This window comes from Onychomys torridus, chromosome 1, assembly GCF_903995425.1.
Source record: "Onychomys torridus chromosome 1, mOncTor1.1, whole genome shotgun sequence".
Classification (NCBI taxonomy): Eukaryota; Metazoa; Chordata; class Mammalia; order Rodentia; family Cricetidae; genus Onychomys; species Onychomys torridus.
Genome location: NC_050443.1, coordinates 141,772,652 through 141,791,549, shown reverse-complemented (window position 1 = coordinate 141,791,549; position 18,898 = coordinate 141,772,652). Strand labels below are relative to the sequence as shown.

Below are 18,898 nucleotides of genomic sequence, written 5' to 3'. Positions count from 1 at the left end.
GGATTAGAGGGATGTGACACCAGGCCCAGCTCTTTTATGTTAAATAGAGGAGTGTGTCAGTATTTCCAAGGAATATCTTCTAGAAACTCTTCCAAGAGCTGGTGTCTAAGCGTGCAAACACTCTCATCCAAATGGAGGCCTTTTTTACTTGCCCAAGCTTTGTAAAGCTGTGTTCCCTTTCCAACAGCCTCATGACCTTTCCCTGTGGGTTCATCACTTGGTTTCCTGTTGGTAGTTGCTAAGGTAAACTTCTCTTCCAGAACTGCCACTGAGGTCAGCAGGGTTTAAACCACACCCTGCACAGCCCTAAAGAAAAGTGCAGACAGACATCTGGGTGTCAGTTTCCAGGGTTGGCCACTGTTTACATTGGAGATTGCTGCCGGCGATCTCCTTAAGCACTCATAGCATTTTGTAATCTTTTGACACAACTTCTGCAGTGTTAGCTACAATGAGAAGTTTCCCTGATGTCAGGGCAACGACAGTGTCCTTGGAGACAGCTGTGCAGTGCTGGCCTGTCATTGCCCCAGGGAGTGCTGACCTCTGTGTTTTGTAGTGCCTCCAAATTGGGAGTTTGATAAAACTACTGCTCTTTAATCTGGAATGTCACATGGTGAATGGCCTTCTGAATGCTTCCCACAAGCTCTACATTCCAGCAAGATGAAGAATTGTTCAGTTTTACACTTCTCTGCCTATCTCCTATATAGTTGGGTTAATGTTTCACAAAATATTAACAATAGGGACGCATGTAAAAGTAGCTAAGTGTGGCATGAGTCACAGCTGAAGACACTAGCTTCCATCGAATGTCCTATTTCCTGGAGTGAAATTCAGGAATAACAGTAAGTGAGGAATTATTAAGAAATTTGTAGCTAATGAGAACTCTCCGTAGTGAAAGGGATTTTTAACGTGTCTTTATATAAAAATAATAATGAAGAAAACCTACTGTGGGAGGGAGTTTACTCACTTATTTAAAAATAGAGAATTCAAACCTGCTAAGAGCCAAGCGGATATGCTGTGTACCCTTAAATGTGAAAAGCCCTAATGAGGAAGGCAGACAAGGAAATAGGCAAATAGAAATGGATGTAATGGGTGCTAAAAGAACTTAGAAGAGACATCTGATAATGTAGGTAGAGGTTAGCAAAGTATGCCTGGAGACGGAAGTGTACAAGATTGCGATGCACAGTTAAAGTTGCACATGACATAACTATCTGTCAAGATTAGAGTTTAACAAGGTGTCAGTGAGCACTGCACAGTCCATTTCTATGCCCAGAGAGGGTATACCCCGCTGTAGCCCTGAGTGTTGGCCTAAAAAAGGAAATGTGTACACTGTAATTTTGTTTTGCTCTTTAAATACAGGTTCCCCTTTTTTTTCTTGACACAAAACTGTATTTGAAATTCCCCACATGAGAGCACTTTGCTCTGCTAAACTTTGTTTCGGGGAGGAGTTTCTTAGCAATGGGGACCCAAATAGAGCTGCAAAGTTTGGTCACACCTTCTCAATTATAGACCACTTTGCCCATTACACTTTAGGAGTGGGCTGCCTATAAAGGGGCAGTGCAAACCAACATCCTCAGAATGTTGATTTCCCTGGAGAGTGGGGTCTAAGTTAATACCTCTTAAATTGCATTCTCTGCACAAAAATAAATCTGGAGCAGAAGAGGTTCGTGTACTTTTACAGACTCAGAATGAGAAGTCTCTGTGACATGTATCATGATTAAGGGCCTCAGATGGCAGAAGTAGAAAAGAGAAGCCATTCCCACGGAAAATATATGGGAAGGGTTGTAAAACCTCGGAAAAGCCTGATGGCATGACCCTTGCTATCCAATGGGCCTGGAGGCCTAGTGGGCTAATTTCTAACCAGATAGCATGGAGTAATGTGTTGTCTAGCTGCTAAGAGTCCATATCCTTTTCATGAACTACATCAAAGACTTATCCTGATGCCTTCTCCTCAGTGTTGGGAGTAAAAGTATCAGCCTTGCACAATAGGCTGAAACCTGGGGATGCTGCCGTCAATGGCCTTTTGTAGAGTGACTTGGTAACCCTTCCTGTCCTTGGTGCCACACTTCCAGCACTGTTTATAGAGATATTTGGGGTGGGGAGAGCTTTAGAACCAGAGACTCAGGAGTGTCTCTGACAACCAAAATGCAGCTGAAAATGTCGTTGGTTGTACCCAGTGAGTTAAGGATTTGTCAACATCTTTCCAGTGTGAGGAAGGTACACTACTGTAAGTCTACTATAAGACAGCAAACTACTGTATAGATCAACTATAAAACTCTGTGCACTACTATAGATCAGCTGTTAGACATGTAAATGATAGAAACCTTGATATGTTGAGAACCTTCAGTGTTAGAGGCAATGTGGTAAAATCTCTCGCTTGCATCCCCAGCAGGATGATACTTCTAGAGAGGTCTAAAACCCTCCCATGTGAGAACATCTGCTCCCTGAGGATACTACTATAAAGAAAAAGAAGAAAATTTTGCTCACAACAGAAATACCTATTTCCTGCTGAGGATATAAGTCATTGTGATAAAAGAAATGCTTTTCTTCTTGTAGGAATATGAATACAATTGTGAAAAAAAATCAGTTAACGAAGGTGGCAGAGAAAAAATATTTGGAGACAGCATGGTACAGGGGAGGGGTATGCACTGTGGGCCATGTCTTATATTTCTAGCTGTGATCTTGAGTTGGTGAGTTAACTTTTGTGAATCTCTTGTTCTACCTCATAGGATGATCTGGTAGGAATAAGATACAATAGTATATATGAAGAATCTGCCGAGTAACGAATATCAGTTCCCTCCCCCTTTTCATATTTGGGCATTGAGCATAGGACCTTATGTGTGCATGTTGTACAATCATTTCACCATTGAACTTCCTACAGCTGGCCTTGAACTTGTGTTCCCTTGCTTATGTCCTGAGATCTGCCACATGCTCAGCTGAATCTGTTTCTTAACAGATAATTTAGGAATTCTTAAAAGCAATGCTCATTTTCCTATGATTAGTATTGTGATTTTTAAAAAAGTAATGACAGTATTCAGAACACTGGGAACTTCAACAGGAGAGAATATGAAGGTGACAGGTATTTGTGCTAGATATTTTCTAACAATATTTTTTCTAGAAGTAATCAGATTTATTGGTGATTATGAATCTGGTTGATAAAATTGAGTATTAATAATTTCATTTGTTTACTAGAATTCCTTTAACATTTGAAGAGTGCTATCCCAATTATTTTCAGATAACAACATCAACTTTTTATTTTTAGTTATGTATATAGGGATATGTACAAATGATTGCAGGTGCCCAAGACAGCCAGGGGCATCAGATCTCCTGAAACTAGAATCACAGGCAGCTATGAGCTGCCCAGCATGAGTACTGGGAATAGAACTCAGGTCCACTAAAAGAGAAATACATGCCCTTAACTACTCTTCACCATCTCCATATGGTTAACTATCTTTGAGGACCCTTACCTACTAAAATTTCTATACGTATTCATAAATTTGCCTTTTTGATAAACCTCTGATACACCAAAATAATCATGGCTCTTTCAAATGTAAGTTTATAGCTTGAAGAGAATCAGGCTACACATCTGTGGAGGAGCCTGTCTCTGCAATAGGAATCTGGTTCTTTGCAGAGAGGAACATTTGCTACATGGTTTGAAAGCATTGCTGATCAGAATGCTTTGATCAGCTGGTGGCTCCAGAGATGACTGAGGCAGAGCACAATTAGGCAATGGGATGGGCAGGTGGGAAGGAGTTAGAGATGAGAAAAGGCTGTCTACACAGTAGCAGAGAAGCGCTAGGTTGAAGGGATCTCGCTGCAAAGGGTAGAGTCTTCTGTACAGCGGCAGAAGTTGATATAGGATCAGAAGGGCGGGGCCATCACAGCACCAGAAGAAGAGTAGTTAGTACAGAGAGTTCCAGCATAAGGTGACAAAGAGGTTGTTGGACATCCAAAACATCATACTGACTGGAATATATAAGTGCTAACATTTATGTTGATCTTTGCTATCTGCTAATTACCGTACTATATGGTCTTATTTAATCTTCTTTAAAATGCTATAAAATCAGTGATTTAGCATCCCCATTTTACCAGTGGAGAAAGTGAATCTCAAATACTATAATTAACTTGCCCAAAATGACAGTTTCTAAATAGTGCAGCTAGAATCTGAACCAACATCTGGCTGATATACCAGCTCCATTTGACTACTCTATACCTTCCCTTAGGCAGGGTGTGATCCAGGGAGAAAGGAAACCATGAAATCAGGGAAGAATATCCTAGTCTGAATTCAGGGGCTAGACTGCAACCTTGTGGAGGAAGCTAACTAAAAACAAGCAAACATAACTATGCACACAAACAACAGAAGTGGACTTTGCAGGTTGCATTTGTATGTTCATGAATATATACACACACGCAACAATAATAATCAGAGAAAAAGAGGCTATCAGTTTGAGAGTGGAGGGAATAAGGGAGGGAGAAGACATGGGAGGGGGTGAATGAAGGAAAGAGGAGAGAAGTGATGTAATTATATTTTAATTTAAAATGTTTTGTAAAAATTAAAAAATAAATACAAGGAAATTCCTTTGTCTTATATATGAAGAATCCTAAGAACTCAGCAAGAGAGATGCACAAGCATTGCTGTCAAGGCTGGTTTACAAGATTTGAGGCAGAGTCTTCCAGGATTAGACTGGGCTTGTCTCTGGATGACACTAGGTGGGAACTAGCTGGGAGGTGAGGAACTGCTGAGGATGGACAAGTAGGAGGAGCCTCCCACTGTAGAGGGCACAGGTGTTGAATTTAACATCAAAGGAATAATTTGTTTGTTTGTTTTTTAAAGGAAGTGAGAGAAGGTTATTCGCACAGCAGCACTGAACATTTGCAGCTGATCTGCTACCTGAATAAATACCTTGCCCTGCTCAGAACCCAAAGAAAGTAAGAAGGCAGTACAAACTTCCCTCTCTCTAGAATAACTAAAGGACTTACAACTCAATGATAAATGACAAATAGCCCAGTGTTTCAATAGAAAAGGAACTTGGATATATTTGTTTGCAAAGAAGGCGTACAAGTAGCCAATAAACACAGGAAAGGTATGCCACATCATAAATTATTAGATAAACACAAGACAAAGGCATACTTAGACACCACTTTATATTTACCAGGATGTCTAATAAAAAGATGGACAATAGCAGGCACAGATAGTTCTAGCCATAGACAAAAAAATAGGACCCACACATTGTGGATGGGATGCAAACACTGCAGCCGCATGAGAATTTCTGGCAGTTCCTCCAAAGCTAAACATAGAGTTACCATATGAGCAGGGAATAATGGTCTCATCAGTGAGAGAGACTTGAATGTTCATCTCCTGAAAACTCACATGCTTGCTCATAATAGCATCCCTGCTCATCATAGCCAAAAGATAGAGTAGCCCAAACATCAGTCAGCTGGTGACTGCAGAATGCAAAGCAGGACTTCATGTTAAGAAGGAACGGATTCTAACACAGGTGAACTTGGATGACATCTAACGGAAGAAGCCAGCCATACGCATACTGTAAGACTCCACTTAGAAGCTATTCCCAGAACAGGCAAATCATATAGATCATGGTCTCCAGAGGCTGGTAAGAAGAGGGTGAAGAATCTGTGGAAGAGTTTAGAAGTTTGGTTTGAGTGGTACAAATGTTCTAGAATCACATAATAATGAGATCGTTGTGCAACTTCGGAAATACACTGAAAACCACTGAATTGTATTAGATGGTAGAGTCTATGATGAGTGAATTCTTCATAACCTTAGATTCCTAATGTCAGTTTAACCAGTGAGAATAAGTCGTGGATGCTGTTTCACTCTGTGGTATGTTTCACTTTAATAAAGTAAGCCTTACAGGGATTTTACTAGTTAGAGTACAGAGAAGTCGCTTCGCAGCCGTCTCTTGCTCGTTCTATATTTGATTTCACAAATTTCCTCTAAATATATCTTGTTCTTTCTAGTTTAATTTAGCTGTAACATGACCACAAAATACAGTGTTTCTCTGAAACCTCAAGTAGGGGTTACAAGCTGCTTCAATCCAAGTGCAGACTCAGACTGGCCGGTAATGGCTCCGTGGGGCTCTGGGTTTCCAAAGACTCCAGGCTGGGTGGGAAAAGTGAACTCGGTGATTCATAGCAGTGATCTTGGACTAGGCAGTGCTAGTTAAAGTAAGAACATTTGAGCTAGTTAATTAAGCTAGGAAAATGCATTGCTCTGCTGGGTAGATAAACCTGAGAACAACTAGTAGACATATTCACACAGAGTGACCCAGAGCTGAATTTGAGGTCTGTGATGTAAATGTGGAATCTCAACATTTTGGAATAGTCAATATTTATGGATGAGATGTCAAAAAAATCTAAAGAGCATCAACTTTTATTATACAGTATAATATCAAGGTATTTGAATAATGCATTTTATATAACGTATGCTTCAAAGGCTCTTAACAAGCAATCATTAGCATATGCTTACAGGGAATTTACAAAGTGAGAAAGAATATCTAGACAGATTGGGGGCGTCTTCCCTGGGAGAATGATAGACTTACCAAGGGTTACACTCCTATAGATAATTGTCTCTCTCTCTCCCTGAAGCTAATATAATTCCTGACCACTCTATGATTAGGAGTAGGGCTGTGCACTTGACTCCCCACTCCATACTGGAACTTGGTTTAGTTTAGGCTTGCATGGGTCTTGGGCATGCTATTGCAGCTGCTGGGAGATCTTACGTAGAGTGGTCCTGCTCTATCCAGAAGATAATGTTTCCTTGTACTCATCCACCTCCTCTGTCTGCCTCTTGCACTCTTTCCAGTCCTTCTTCTACAATGGTCCCTGAGCCTTGGGAGGGAGAAGTGTTTGATATATATGTTCTTTTTAGGCCTAAGCATTCTGCAGCCTCTTATTCTCTGCACCTTGGCTAGTTGTGGGCCACTCGTTAACCACCACCCACTACAACAAACTTTCCTCTTTGAGATGAAATCTTACTGGTCTCAAACTTGTCATCCTCTTGCCTGATCCTTCATGTGCCAGGAATTAAGAGGTATACATCACCACACCCAGTTCAACATAGGCTTTTTAACAGCCCTCACCAAAAAGTACAGATATCCTCAACTGTTACGTGCTTTCACTGACATTTGAGTTCTACTTAGAACCATCTCCTCCTTCCCAAACATGCTATAGGAACCTATGATGCACTTTCTGTGATAGACAAAAAGTACCTGGGCAGAACGCTAGAGCAGGACCCCGGTGGTGTGAGTGTGGGTGAGCTGGATCTGAGGACCTGGAGAGAACTGGCTCCACTCCCTTGTTACAGGCTGCATTGGATAAGGTAGCCAAACAGCTGGAGAGCTCACCAGGGTAGTGAGGATGAGGAAAAGCTGGCAGGCTGACTAACCCAGCTACCACGCAGGCCCAGAACCAGGGCTAAGAGTTAGCTCACCCAACATCTACCTCATCTATGAACTGTTGTTTGTTTTTTTTACTCTTTTGGGGGCCTGCCACCCAGCTCCCAAATAAATCACACACGTAGGCTTATACTTAATTATAAATATCTGGCCTTAGCTTGGCTTGTTTCTTGCCAGATTCCCTTTACTTTAAGTTATCCTGGCTCTTTTTGGCCTCGAGACTTTTCCCATTCTCTTACTTCTTTAAATCTTACTCTTACACTGTGGCTTGCTGTGTAGCTGGGTGGCTGGCCCCTAGAGTCCTCTTCCTTCTTTGGCTACTTCTTCTCTCTTCCAGATTTTTCCTTCTATATATTCTCTCTGCCTGCCAGCCCTGCCTATCATTTCTCCTGCCTTGCTATTGGCTGTTCAGTTCTTTATTAGACCATCAGGTGTTTTAGTCAGGCACAGTAACACAGCTTCACAGAGTTAAATAAATGCAACATAAACAAAAGTAACATACCTTAAAATAATATTCTACAACATGTTGGAGCGTGAGAAGGGGAGGAACCTACAGATACAAAACTTCAGGATCTCCATGACAGTGGAAAACAACAGAATATCCTAGAGCAGACCCAGAGAGAGCCCATTATCAATAGAGTAGCAGAGGCCAGAGGCCTCAAAACAGGTCAATGACTCATAGTAATGAACACATACAAGTAAAGATGAATGAACTAAAAGGTAAACTGTGTGACTCAATGTACTACACTACAGCTTCCACAATGAGATTCTTCTCCCCTTTTTTTTTGGCTTTGCTTTGTTTTCAATTTTACTTTTGAATTTTGTTGGTTTTTTTTTGGGGGGGGGGATGTTGCAAGGGTTGAGGGAGGAAACAAGGGGATGGGAAGATAAGTGGGATTGGAATGCATGATGTGAAATCCACAAAGAATTTTTAAAAATTAGGGAAAAAATAAATGTCTTGAATCCCTAGCAGGTGGTCCAATGTCACCATTACTCAGGAACAGCTTCTTAATAACATTTAGTAGTATCTTGTGACAAGAGTATGTCTAGTCCTATAATAGTTTTGTATCTATACAAAATGTAATTATGGCAGTAAAATGAAAACTACCATCAAAAGATAGAGCTTACTATTGTTGTAATGGTCTTGAATATTAAAATGGACATTTGGTTAAATTTTTTTTAAAGGAAAGAGTGCCTAGAGAGTTAGCCCCATTTCTTTGGAGGGGAAGTGTCCCACCAGATGACTCCAGATGCAAGTTTGAAAACTTTGGCCTCACGCCTTGTGCTTTCTCTTCTGGAGTGTGGAAGGGAAGGAGGGAGCTGAGGCAGGGGAAACTGGCAAATGTCCGGGAGAGCTGAGCCTGAGATTTGTTATGAATGCTGGCAGCGCACAATGCCAAGGTTCTTTTCTCTTTGAGGTTCCATCTCCCACCTCTTAACCTCTGCAGGAAAGCAGCACTCTTCACGCCTCCCGATCGGTCTTAGTTAGGGTTTCTACTGGTGTCATAAAGACCATGAGCAAAGGCAACTAGGGGATGAAAGGATTTATTTCAGCTTTCAACTTTCCAATCAGGTACATCACTGAGGGAAGTCAGGGCAGAAATGCAAGACAGGTATCTAGAGGCAGGAACTGGGGAAGGAACCATGAAGCAGTGCTGTTTACTTGCTTCTCCTGGCTTGCTCAGTTTGTTTTCTTACGAATGCCAGGACCACCTTCCCAGGGATGATGTTGCCCAAAGTGGGCTGGACCTACACCACATCACCCATCATTCAAGAAAATGTCCCCACAGGATCTCCTACAGACCAACCCATGGGGGCATTTTGTCAGTTGATGTTCCCCCTTCTCTGATGACTCTAGCTTGTCTCAAGGTGACAAAAATTTAACCAGCTAACTATTGTAATCAGATGTTTCTTGGGTCCCACCAGGCCCCCACAGTCCTATGGCCCGCTTATAAAAGAATCACTCAGAAGCTCATATTAATTATAACTGCTTGGCCATTAGCTCAGGCTTATTACTGACTAGCTCTTACACTTAAATTAACACATAATTTTTATCTGTGTTTAGCAATGTGGCTTGGTACCTTTCCTCAGTTCTGCCTTGTCATCTTGCTTCCTCTGTGTCTGACTGGCGACTCCAGACTCAGCCTTCCTCTTCACAGAATTCTCCTCTCTGCTTGCCCTGCCTATACTTCCTGCCTGGCTACTGGCCAAGCAGCATTTTATTTATCAACCAATCAGAGCAACACATATAATCACAGCATACAGAATGACATTCCACAGCACACTCTCGCATCCACACTCCACTCCAATACCTGCCAACTGAGACTTCCTGAACAAAGACTTGGGGAAATAGGGTGACACTTAGACATTCCCTGTGGCTGCAGTGATCTGAGTCTTTACTAGTAAAGCCCTTGGCATCAAGAGCTCACTTAATAACTAGGAGCCAGTAGGCAGCACAGATTGTGGATGATGAATGGGGACCATGCAGTTAGTGCAATGCCTGGCATGTGAGTACTAGCTGCACATGGAACACTTGGTGGTGACATTAGCTTTAAGGATCAGACTTAATACACTGGTGGGGGCGCTGAAATGTTTCTAAAAGCTCTTATCACTCACCACATGAAGATTGCCAGCTAGAGATGAGCTTGATCTTGGAATCCTCCATCTAGCAAGATGGCATTCTGGGTCCTACATGGGGGCTGATCATTTGCTGAGCTACTTCTGGTCTGCCAGAACTAGGCTACTGATACAGAGATCCTAGCTGGGATGGCTATTTGGGGCAATACGTGTGGGAGGGTGGGCTGAAAGAAATCAAGGGAAGCATATGTATATTTCAGAGCTTTCTGGTTAGGAGCCAAGCAACCAGGGGTGCAGTGGGGAACCACACGATAGAAGGCAACAGGTTAATGTGGACACACATGTGGGAGCTTCTGGGCATTTGCAGTCTTCGACTTCCACTTTCAATAAACAAGTGAATCGCTATGCTAGGCGTCCAGGTGCCCAGTGTAGTGCGGAAGGCTTACATTGGTGTTATTGGCTTCACTCCTTCCCCATCCTCCATAGGACTGTGATTCCATATCCCGGCCCAGCTGGCAGAATACTGCTCATCTGTATTAGCAGGATAGAGGCAGAGACAGAAGAGGGTGGCAGGAAAATAGAGAAAACTGGATGGGGAAAGGAGAAAGAAGAATACAGGAGAAAAGAGAAAGAGGAAGAGATGAAAGAGGAAGACAGAAAGGGGGTGACCCTGCTGTGTCCACTGCTTTCCCAGTCCTCTGCAATGCGATCTACACACACTCCCCATTTAGTTATATTTGGTTAGGAAAGAGTCTAGGCAAAGGGAATCAAATTCTTAATTTAAAAAAAAAAAAAAAAAAAAAAGCTTATACTTCGGCTGGCTGGGCCCCAAGAGCCAGGCTGAGTAACTAAATCAATTTAGTCTATTCTAATGATACAAGCTTAATGCAAATTAAATCATTTGTTCCAGGGAGAACTGTGTAAAGAGAAGGTGGAGTACACCAAGTCATCCTATTTTGAGACTTTCGGGTCCAGCCTGCTCATATCGCTCCCTACGTTCAATGTCCTGAGCCTGCACCCCCACCCATGTGAGGGCCAGGGGCCTTGTGCAATGTGCTAAGTGGACCTGGTGTGAAATGAGGCAAAGCATCAGACACTTGGCCTCAGTGATGGAGTCCAGAGAAGTTGAAGGGATGGAAAACTGGACAGGGCACTCCACTCTCCTGCTCAGCTCCAGGCTGTTGTCATGTGGGGAAATGGCTGCAGTATGGCCAAACCATGTAAGGGTGTCCAGTCTTTGACATTGTCCTATAATATCCTTTTCAAGTGTGTTGGGATGCATTAACACTTATCCTGGGGTGCATGTGGCCCACAGGGTGCAAAGTAGACATGCCCATTTCACAAGGGACCAGAGACCCAGTGTTCAGGCAGTTCTGTTGGGCTGAGACAATGCACTTGCAGGATCTGTAATCCCACAGGTTTAATGGACCAAACTGCTGTCTTTTTTCCAAGCTGCAAACAGAAGACTAATACCTTGTCTGTGTTCCTCTCTCTTTCAGGCCATTACGTTTATGTGGACACCTCTTTTGCCAAGCAAGGGGAGAAAGCCGTGCTGCTGAGTTCTGATTTGCAGGCTGAGGAATGGAACTGCCTTCGCCTGGTCTACCAGATAACCACACCTCCAGGATCCATCTCAGATCCCAGCCAGCTGAACCTCTATGTGAGATTTGAGGATGAAAGTTTCGATCGCTTGCTTTGGTCCACTAAGGAGCCTTCAGACAGCTGGCTCATAGCCAGTCTGGATCTTCAAAACAGCACCAAGAAATTCAAGGTAGGTGGGGTTTAGGAGGAAGCTATGAGGCATGTGACCTGCTTTATGCTACATGAGGTCTTACAATAGTGGTTCTCAACCTTCCTAATGCTGAGACCCTTTAATACAGTTCCTCATATTGTTATGACCCCCCCACCATAAAATTTTGTTGCTAGTTCATAACTAATTTTGCTAGTGTTATGAATCATAATGTAAATATCTGATATGCAGGGTAGCTGATATGCAAGATAGCTGATATGCAACCCCTGTGAAATAGTCATTCTTCCCCCACCCCGGGGGTTGTGACCCACAGGTTGAGAACTATTGTCTTACAACAAGTAAGTCAGTAAGGTTAGTTGCATTATAGAAAACTATGTAAATTAGTATTTGTTTATTCCTTAAAAGAGCAGCTTCATGAACTTTCTGCATCTATTTAAAAACTAAGGCTAAATGGTGCTTAAGTTGACTTCTTCAGTGAAAATAGACTTTCGGGAGTATTTGTTGCCAACAATTTCGCATCATGCTTCTAAATTGTTTGTGGAATATGTTGTGTTACCTTCCTAATGGGTTAGTTGCTCCAAAGTTTGAACAAGGCATTATTTTATAAAATGAGACACTAAAATACTTTGAAAGAAGAAAGTCATTTACCAGGCATGTTTCCCTTCCTTTTCAGAGAGGCTCACTGTTCTGTCAGCTCTGAGAGGAAGGTAGAGGATGTGAGAGGTGTAGTGTGGAGTGGAGCAGGGAAGGGAGCTAGAGTTTGGCACATATGAGAGTGTGTGTCACTGAAGACATAACAGAACCACCATTCCTAATACACTCCATTCCTAGGCTCAACCCTCTTCTTTGAAAGGCTTTAAAACAGAGCATCTCAGCCTAGCCCAGCCTGTTGGGAGTCTCTCCCCATCAGGAGGACACTGAGGGAAGGAACATTGTGTGAGTTCCTATTTCACACCCTATTCCAATGGTTGTAGACCCCAAATCTACCCACATTGTTGCAAAATATCCTGCTAAAGCCAGAGAAGAAAAAGCTATTTGAGAAAGAGGGCCAGATGTGAACCCTAAATTCCTTGAAACCAACCACATGGATTGGCACACTTTTATCTGTTCTTTGTGTACAATTCTCAATTTCTCATCAAAGTAGAAACCATGGATTAGCTTTTGAGCCTTCCCATCTCGTGTAGAGATTTCTGACAGATTTGGGCTCCCTGTCTTCTCATCCACACTACTTTTCTTCTTTGTTCCTCATCATCTGCCCTCAGTTCCATTCAGCACATACCTCCCCAGGAACACTGCTCTTGTCTCCATTCACCACCAAGTACTGCCTCCATGAACACAGGAGGATGTGGAAGTTAGGATAGCATTGGAAGGCAGCTGACTGTGAGCATCTGTTGGATACTTTGTTCATGTCAAAGTCCTCAATGTATATGTGTGTGTGTGTGTGTGTGTGTGTGTGTGTGTGTGTGTGTGTGTATGCACAGGTATGTGTGCAATCGTAAGAATCACATTCAGCAGCTGTGAATCACACTGAATGATAGTTCCTGACTAAGAACTGAAATATTGGACAGGAAACAAGGTGTTTTGATGCCTGATTCCTTTTTCCCCAATACGTTGTACAGATTTTGATAGAAGGTGTCCTGGGACAAGGAAACACGGCCAGCATTGCCCTCTTTGAAATCAAGATGACAGCCGGCTACTGTATTGGTGAGTGAATTTTGTGATCGTAGCAGTGGAATGCAAATCTCTTTCTACAATCCACTGCCAGAAAGCAGTAAATCGATCCTAAAGGCCAAGTGTGTCGTAGAGCATTTTGCAAAATGCATAGTAGCTTCTGTTCTTTGCTAGGGTCACCTGCAGATGAGACATTGATCCTCAGTCTTCAGTGGAAAGGCTCGTTAGCATTTGCTCGGACTGGCTGGATTAACCAGGAGAAGCAGCCACTTTTACCCCCAGCAATGCTCTCTAAACCCCCCCCCCCATTCTAATAAAAACAATTGCTGGCTTGCTGTGAACTCTACTTTTGGTGACCTTTACCAGAAGAGTGGACATCCATCATGTCACCTACTTTCCTGATGCACGGCTACTGCTGTCTTAGTCATCAGAATTACCACTTAGACACTGCCTGGTGTGGGCAGGACTGGTTGTCCGCATGGCAGCTTTGAGAAGGCAGCAAGAGGAACAGCCCCTGTCCCGTGGGTGCCTGACTCATCCTCATCTGCCACCGTCCATTACTCTTTACACAATGAACACAGAGGGCCTGGCGAATGTGGAGGTGTACATAAAAGGAGAGGGTTGTTTGCAGGCGAAGCTTGTAGGAGAAAGGATCCGAGTGTACAGAGGCAAAGGCCAGAGCTGAGCAGTAAGTAACCCTCAGGGAATGTCTTACAGAGACTGGTCTCAGGATGGAAGCCTAGGTTTACCGAATTATGAAGCTGGTAGGTGCTGGAGTTAGCCTGCAGGGGAGAGGTGTGCAGCTGTGGCTTTTGGATGATGATGCTGGTTTCCATGAGCTGGAGACAAGGAAAATGCAGATACATAGGAGCTAGCAAACTCCTGGAAGAGACTCTGACTTTACAGGGGTTACAGAATGAGGACCTTAAACTGGGGTTGGGGAGAAGGTGGGGGAGGGGTTAGCATTGCAGAAGAAAAAAGTCAATAGATCTGTGACATGCCTCAGCATTGACAGTATTGACTGAAGACTCAGGCTAAAGGGAATGGCGAGTCAAAGATGATCCTGTACAAGGAGCCTATGCTAATGCCCTTGGTGTGGCTTCTGTGTTTTGGTCTTTCACTGATACTTCTAAGGCAAAGATGGAAACAGACAGAACTTCCATCCAGACTTCTCCCTTGAGTAGTCTAGCTGTTGCCCCTCCACACACACACAGATGCAATCAGATGCACCTGGGGAGTGCCACCTGCTGGCTCAGTCTCTCACTGCACCTCCCCCCAACCCCCAACCCCCAACCCCCAACCCCTTGTCATCCTCTGCAACATGGAGCTGGTTCCTGTGAGGTTTATGAAGAGGTGGGTTTAAGGGTGGGCACTCAAGAAACCTTCATTCCTTTCCCCAGATGATTTGGTGGCTCCTGGTTTGTTTGAAACAAAAAGGATACCATATAAGTGCACCTTGCCAGCTGTCACCCCTCCTGGCTCTGTGCCCACTTCCCTTGGTCCCTTGTCTATGCAATTGGGTTAATAATAGTACCTTTCTCAAGGGGCTATGTTGAGGATTAAGTGAATTCATAGAGAAAGCTTAGACTAGTGCCTGGCACGCTGAGAAGGATTTTGCTTTTTATTACACTCTGTGGCAGCCCTTGGCACTAGACATTGAGCATCAGTTGGCAGATACTGCAGTGGAAATTTGAAAAGAAATCTTGAGGTTTGTCAGTGCCCGCTGACAACTGTACCGGCTAGGATCCTGGCTGGAAGGTGGGAGCTGGGGTGCAGGGGGCAGCGATCAGCCTCACCTCTGTACTCTGAGGAAAGCCCATCAACATCAACAAGGCCACAAAGTTGTACAGGGTAAAGACACCAGCAGGTGCTGGCACTGTGACCAGAATTAGGACCAGGCGTGACTCACAAGCCGTTATCTGGCTAGCCAATGAGACAAGGGGGAGGAATTCCAAGCACCTGGAAACAGTGGCTGTGTGACCAAGGCTGCTTCTGGCTAGGCCCTTCCTTCTGTAAAGGGACACAGCTCACCATGGCAACCTGGCAGTGATGGAGCTGGCCACTAGCACTGATGTCACCCTCCTTCATCTCCCTTTGGTGTAATCCAACAAAGAGGTGAATGGAGCAATGGAGAACAGGATGCGGATCATCCTTCATTTTGTAATTGCAGGATTATGGTGTCAGTGGCGGATTAGGCTTTCGACCTCCCTGTTCCCACTAAAAGAATTTGTTAATGGGGAACAATTTATAGCAAACATGTCAATATCCCCAAGCACAAAGGTTTTGCTTCTGTATTTTTCATCTCTAGGCAGGAGTTGCAGGAAGGCCATGGGCCATGTGTGTGCCTGTCCCACCTATTCTGTCTAGATTTTTATACATCAGAAAAGCAGGGAGTTTTAGCATCTTGGAAACATGAGTTCTGGGAATCTTGTTCACCATAAAGAGATGGAGGACTGGGCCAGCAGGTAACAGAAAGGGTGGTGCAGAAAATGTCTAGAGCTGAGGGAATAACCCTAAAATAGTACATTAAAATGTAATGGAGCTGGGAACATAGGTCAGTGGTAAAGTACATGCTTAACATGCGCAAGACCCTGGATTTGGTCTCTGGGACCAAAACATTGATGAATTAATTAATTTAATAGGCTGACAAAAAATCATCAGCTTATATCAAACACAGGCAATGTGACTGGTCCTCTGGTGCTGTACAGAGAGCTGCCCATGTCTACATGAGGTGAGACTGTTGTCTCCAGTTCACACATCAGGAAACAGACTCAGAGAGCTGGTGTGTTCCAAAACAAGCCACATGGCTAATAGGAGAAAGGGCTGTAATTCAGAGGGGCAATGATAAAGCAGAGCATCAGTGCATTACTGGATCTCTCTTCTTGACCAGTATTGTTCAGAATTTCTGGTCCACAAGTCCCCACAGTTGAGGAAGAGAGTCCTCAGAATGACAAAGAGCAGACTCTGCAGAGAGTGTAGGTGTCCCCAGGTGTGGCTGCAGGTCCGTGAAATGTGTGTCTATGCCTCGTCCTCCAGAATGTGACTTTGAAGAAAACCATCTCTGTGGCTTTGTGAACCGCTGGAACCCCAACGTGAACTGGTTTGTTGGAGGAGGAACTGTGAAGAACACCCACTCCATCCTCCCAGAGGATCACACATTCAGGAGCGAGCATGGTAAGCTGGCCGCAAATGCAGTCTTCTTCCCAGGGTGAACCTTGTCTTCCACTCCCACCTCCCGGCTTTTGTCAACAGATGAAAGCGGGGGGGTGGGGTGGGGGGGGTGGGTGTCACACTGGGAGACCCAGTGGAAGAGGAAGGAAGGAAGGGCAATCTGTGGGACGGACAACGGCAGACATAAGCTCGTAGCTGAGGAAATCATAAAGGGAAACGATTTAACTCATCTCTAACCTTTGCATGTTTTTACATGTCCATGGAATGTTTCACTTCTTGCATATTGGCTGTATTCTTAGTTCTAAAGACAAGGCTGGAATAATCCTGGTCTTCATTAAAAATAGATAGCAGGTTGGCAAGTCCTTAAGAATTTCCCAGGACACCCTCAGTGCTAGTGATTATTCTCCATGAAGTGTGCAACAGGGCCCCCTGGTGGTCAAGTACACTCTGCAAGGAAAATGCAGATGAGGCTCTCTGGGAGGGCAGGAGGAGAAAGCTTCTGGAAGAGAAACTAGGGTAAGGATGTGCTTCCTTGTGTGTCTTACTGGTCACACCTGGCCTCTGGTTTCTCCTCATATGCAAGACATGCCAGTCCTCAACTCTATGGCCTTTTCTAAGTATTGAGAAGATTCTGATTTTCCCTCAAAAGCAAAAAGTAAGAAAGTTGGATTCTTTTCTTTTTCACTATTGACTCATCCTAGTAGATAGTGGAGGGTCCATTCGGTCTTGTTAAATTTCTCATGATGACAGCATGGACTCTTGCCCGGACACATGACACTGTTTGTGGTTCCCTGCTGTCCCTCATTGACTGCCCTTTCTCGTCATCTGAAGGTTTAAAAGTATGTCTTCAACCTTGCTTTCAGCGTGTCCATTCTGCAGGTCACTTAGGCTCTGGAGTCTACATCCTGACATCACTGTTCTCTTTGTTCATTCTCCCCTGCCTCCTTTGTGCCCAGAGCCTTAGACTCAATTTCAAGGGCCAAGCAGATAGATTAAGCAAATGGCGTGTGGCTGAGTGAGGACTGTAGCTTACTAGAGAGTTGGGGTGTGGATCTGATCCTGTTGTATCAGAATGTGAGCCCACTTCGTGAGATCCTTTGATTTTGTTTTTCTTAAAATACTCAGGAAGAAAGGGGTATTTTTCGAAATTTCTCAAATATGTAAAAAAATTAGTAAATATTTTCTAAAAGAAAATATTATATGGGCTGGCAAAAGGTTAGCTAGCTCCTACTTTTCAGACTCTATTTTATAGGGTGTTTTTCCTTTTCATCCTGTCCAGGCTACTTAGAACAAAATACTTCTAAGTAGCCAGCTGTGCACATGGGGCTTGTCTGTTTGAGATCAACCCGACTCTGCATCTATCATTTTTATTCATTTGATCTTAAATTGGGTAGAATAAAGAAAATGACAATTAAAATGACAAGCCACCAGGCTGCTTCCAAACCTCAAGGAGTATGTCCCAGGAAAGAGAACTTCTTTCTCCCATAAATGGATGTCAAACAAGATCGTATATGTCAAATGTCAGAATGCTCCTCTTTCCTTACAAAAAGAAAAGTGATAAAAATTCGGAGATGAAAGAACACTGAGAAGTATTCAGAATTAAAAGCAAAGTGGTAGATAATTGGAGATAAAGGAACCCTTGGAAGTCATGATAAATGAGGTAAAGGGACTTGAAGGGGAAGTGTGGGATTATAGGGACAGAGAAAAGGAGACAGAGCAATGATGTTGGGAACAACTGCGCCAATTACAGGAAGTAAGGAGAGAGGTGGGAGAGGGGCAGTGTGTGGGAAAGTCTAAAAGGGCTGAATGCAGGAGCAGATTTCAACCTCACTGACAATGGGGAGCCAGCGGAGGTCCAGGGGTGAGACGGCATCACACAGTGAGTCTAATATCACACTAAAGGTGATTGTTCAGGTAGGTGGAGGACAAAAGCACAGAATAAGAGTATAAATTAATACCCCAGTAGCTTTTTAGGTAGAATTAGGGTGAGTCATATAAGGGACTATGACAAGAAAAACATTTTCCCTTCCTAATTAAAAAAAAAAAAAAAGGTTTAGCACTTTTGGTAATATTGAGAGTTTGGGATTCTATGCCTAGCCCGTACTTCAGCCCTAAAGACATACAATCCGCTGTGGCCACAGAATCGACACTGGAAATGAGGGTCTATGCAGAGTGAATGATGACTGGCATAGCAATGACCCCCACGAGTCTGCAGGATTATTGTAAAAGACCGGTTAACTCAGAGCAGTAAAATGTCAGCACCCCTCAAAGCCTTTGTTTAAGTGAATAAAGCTGCTAACAATCTCTTGGGGTTGAAAAG

General features: G+C 43.5%; 1 protein-coding gene across 1 annotated transcript in view; it reads left to right on the top strand.

Annotated features, from left to right (window-relative positions):
- Mamdc2 (MAM domain containing 2) overlaps positions 1-18,898 on the top strand; it is a 159,126-nt gene that overhangs the window by 60,339 nt on the left and 79,889 nt on the right. The window contains exons 3-5 of the mRNA XM_036205401.1: positions 11,486-11,757; positions 13,356-13,440; positions 16,444-16,581. Coding sequence (XP_036061294.1) covers positions 11,486-11,757; positions 13,356-13,440; positions 16,444-16,581 — 495 coding nt within the window. The remainder of the gene's footprint in view (positions 1-11,485; positions 11,758-13,355; positions 13,441-16,443; positions 16,582-18,898) is intronic.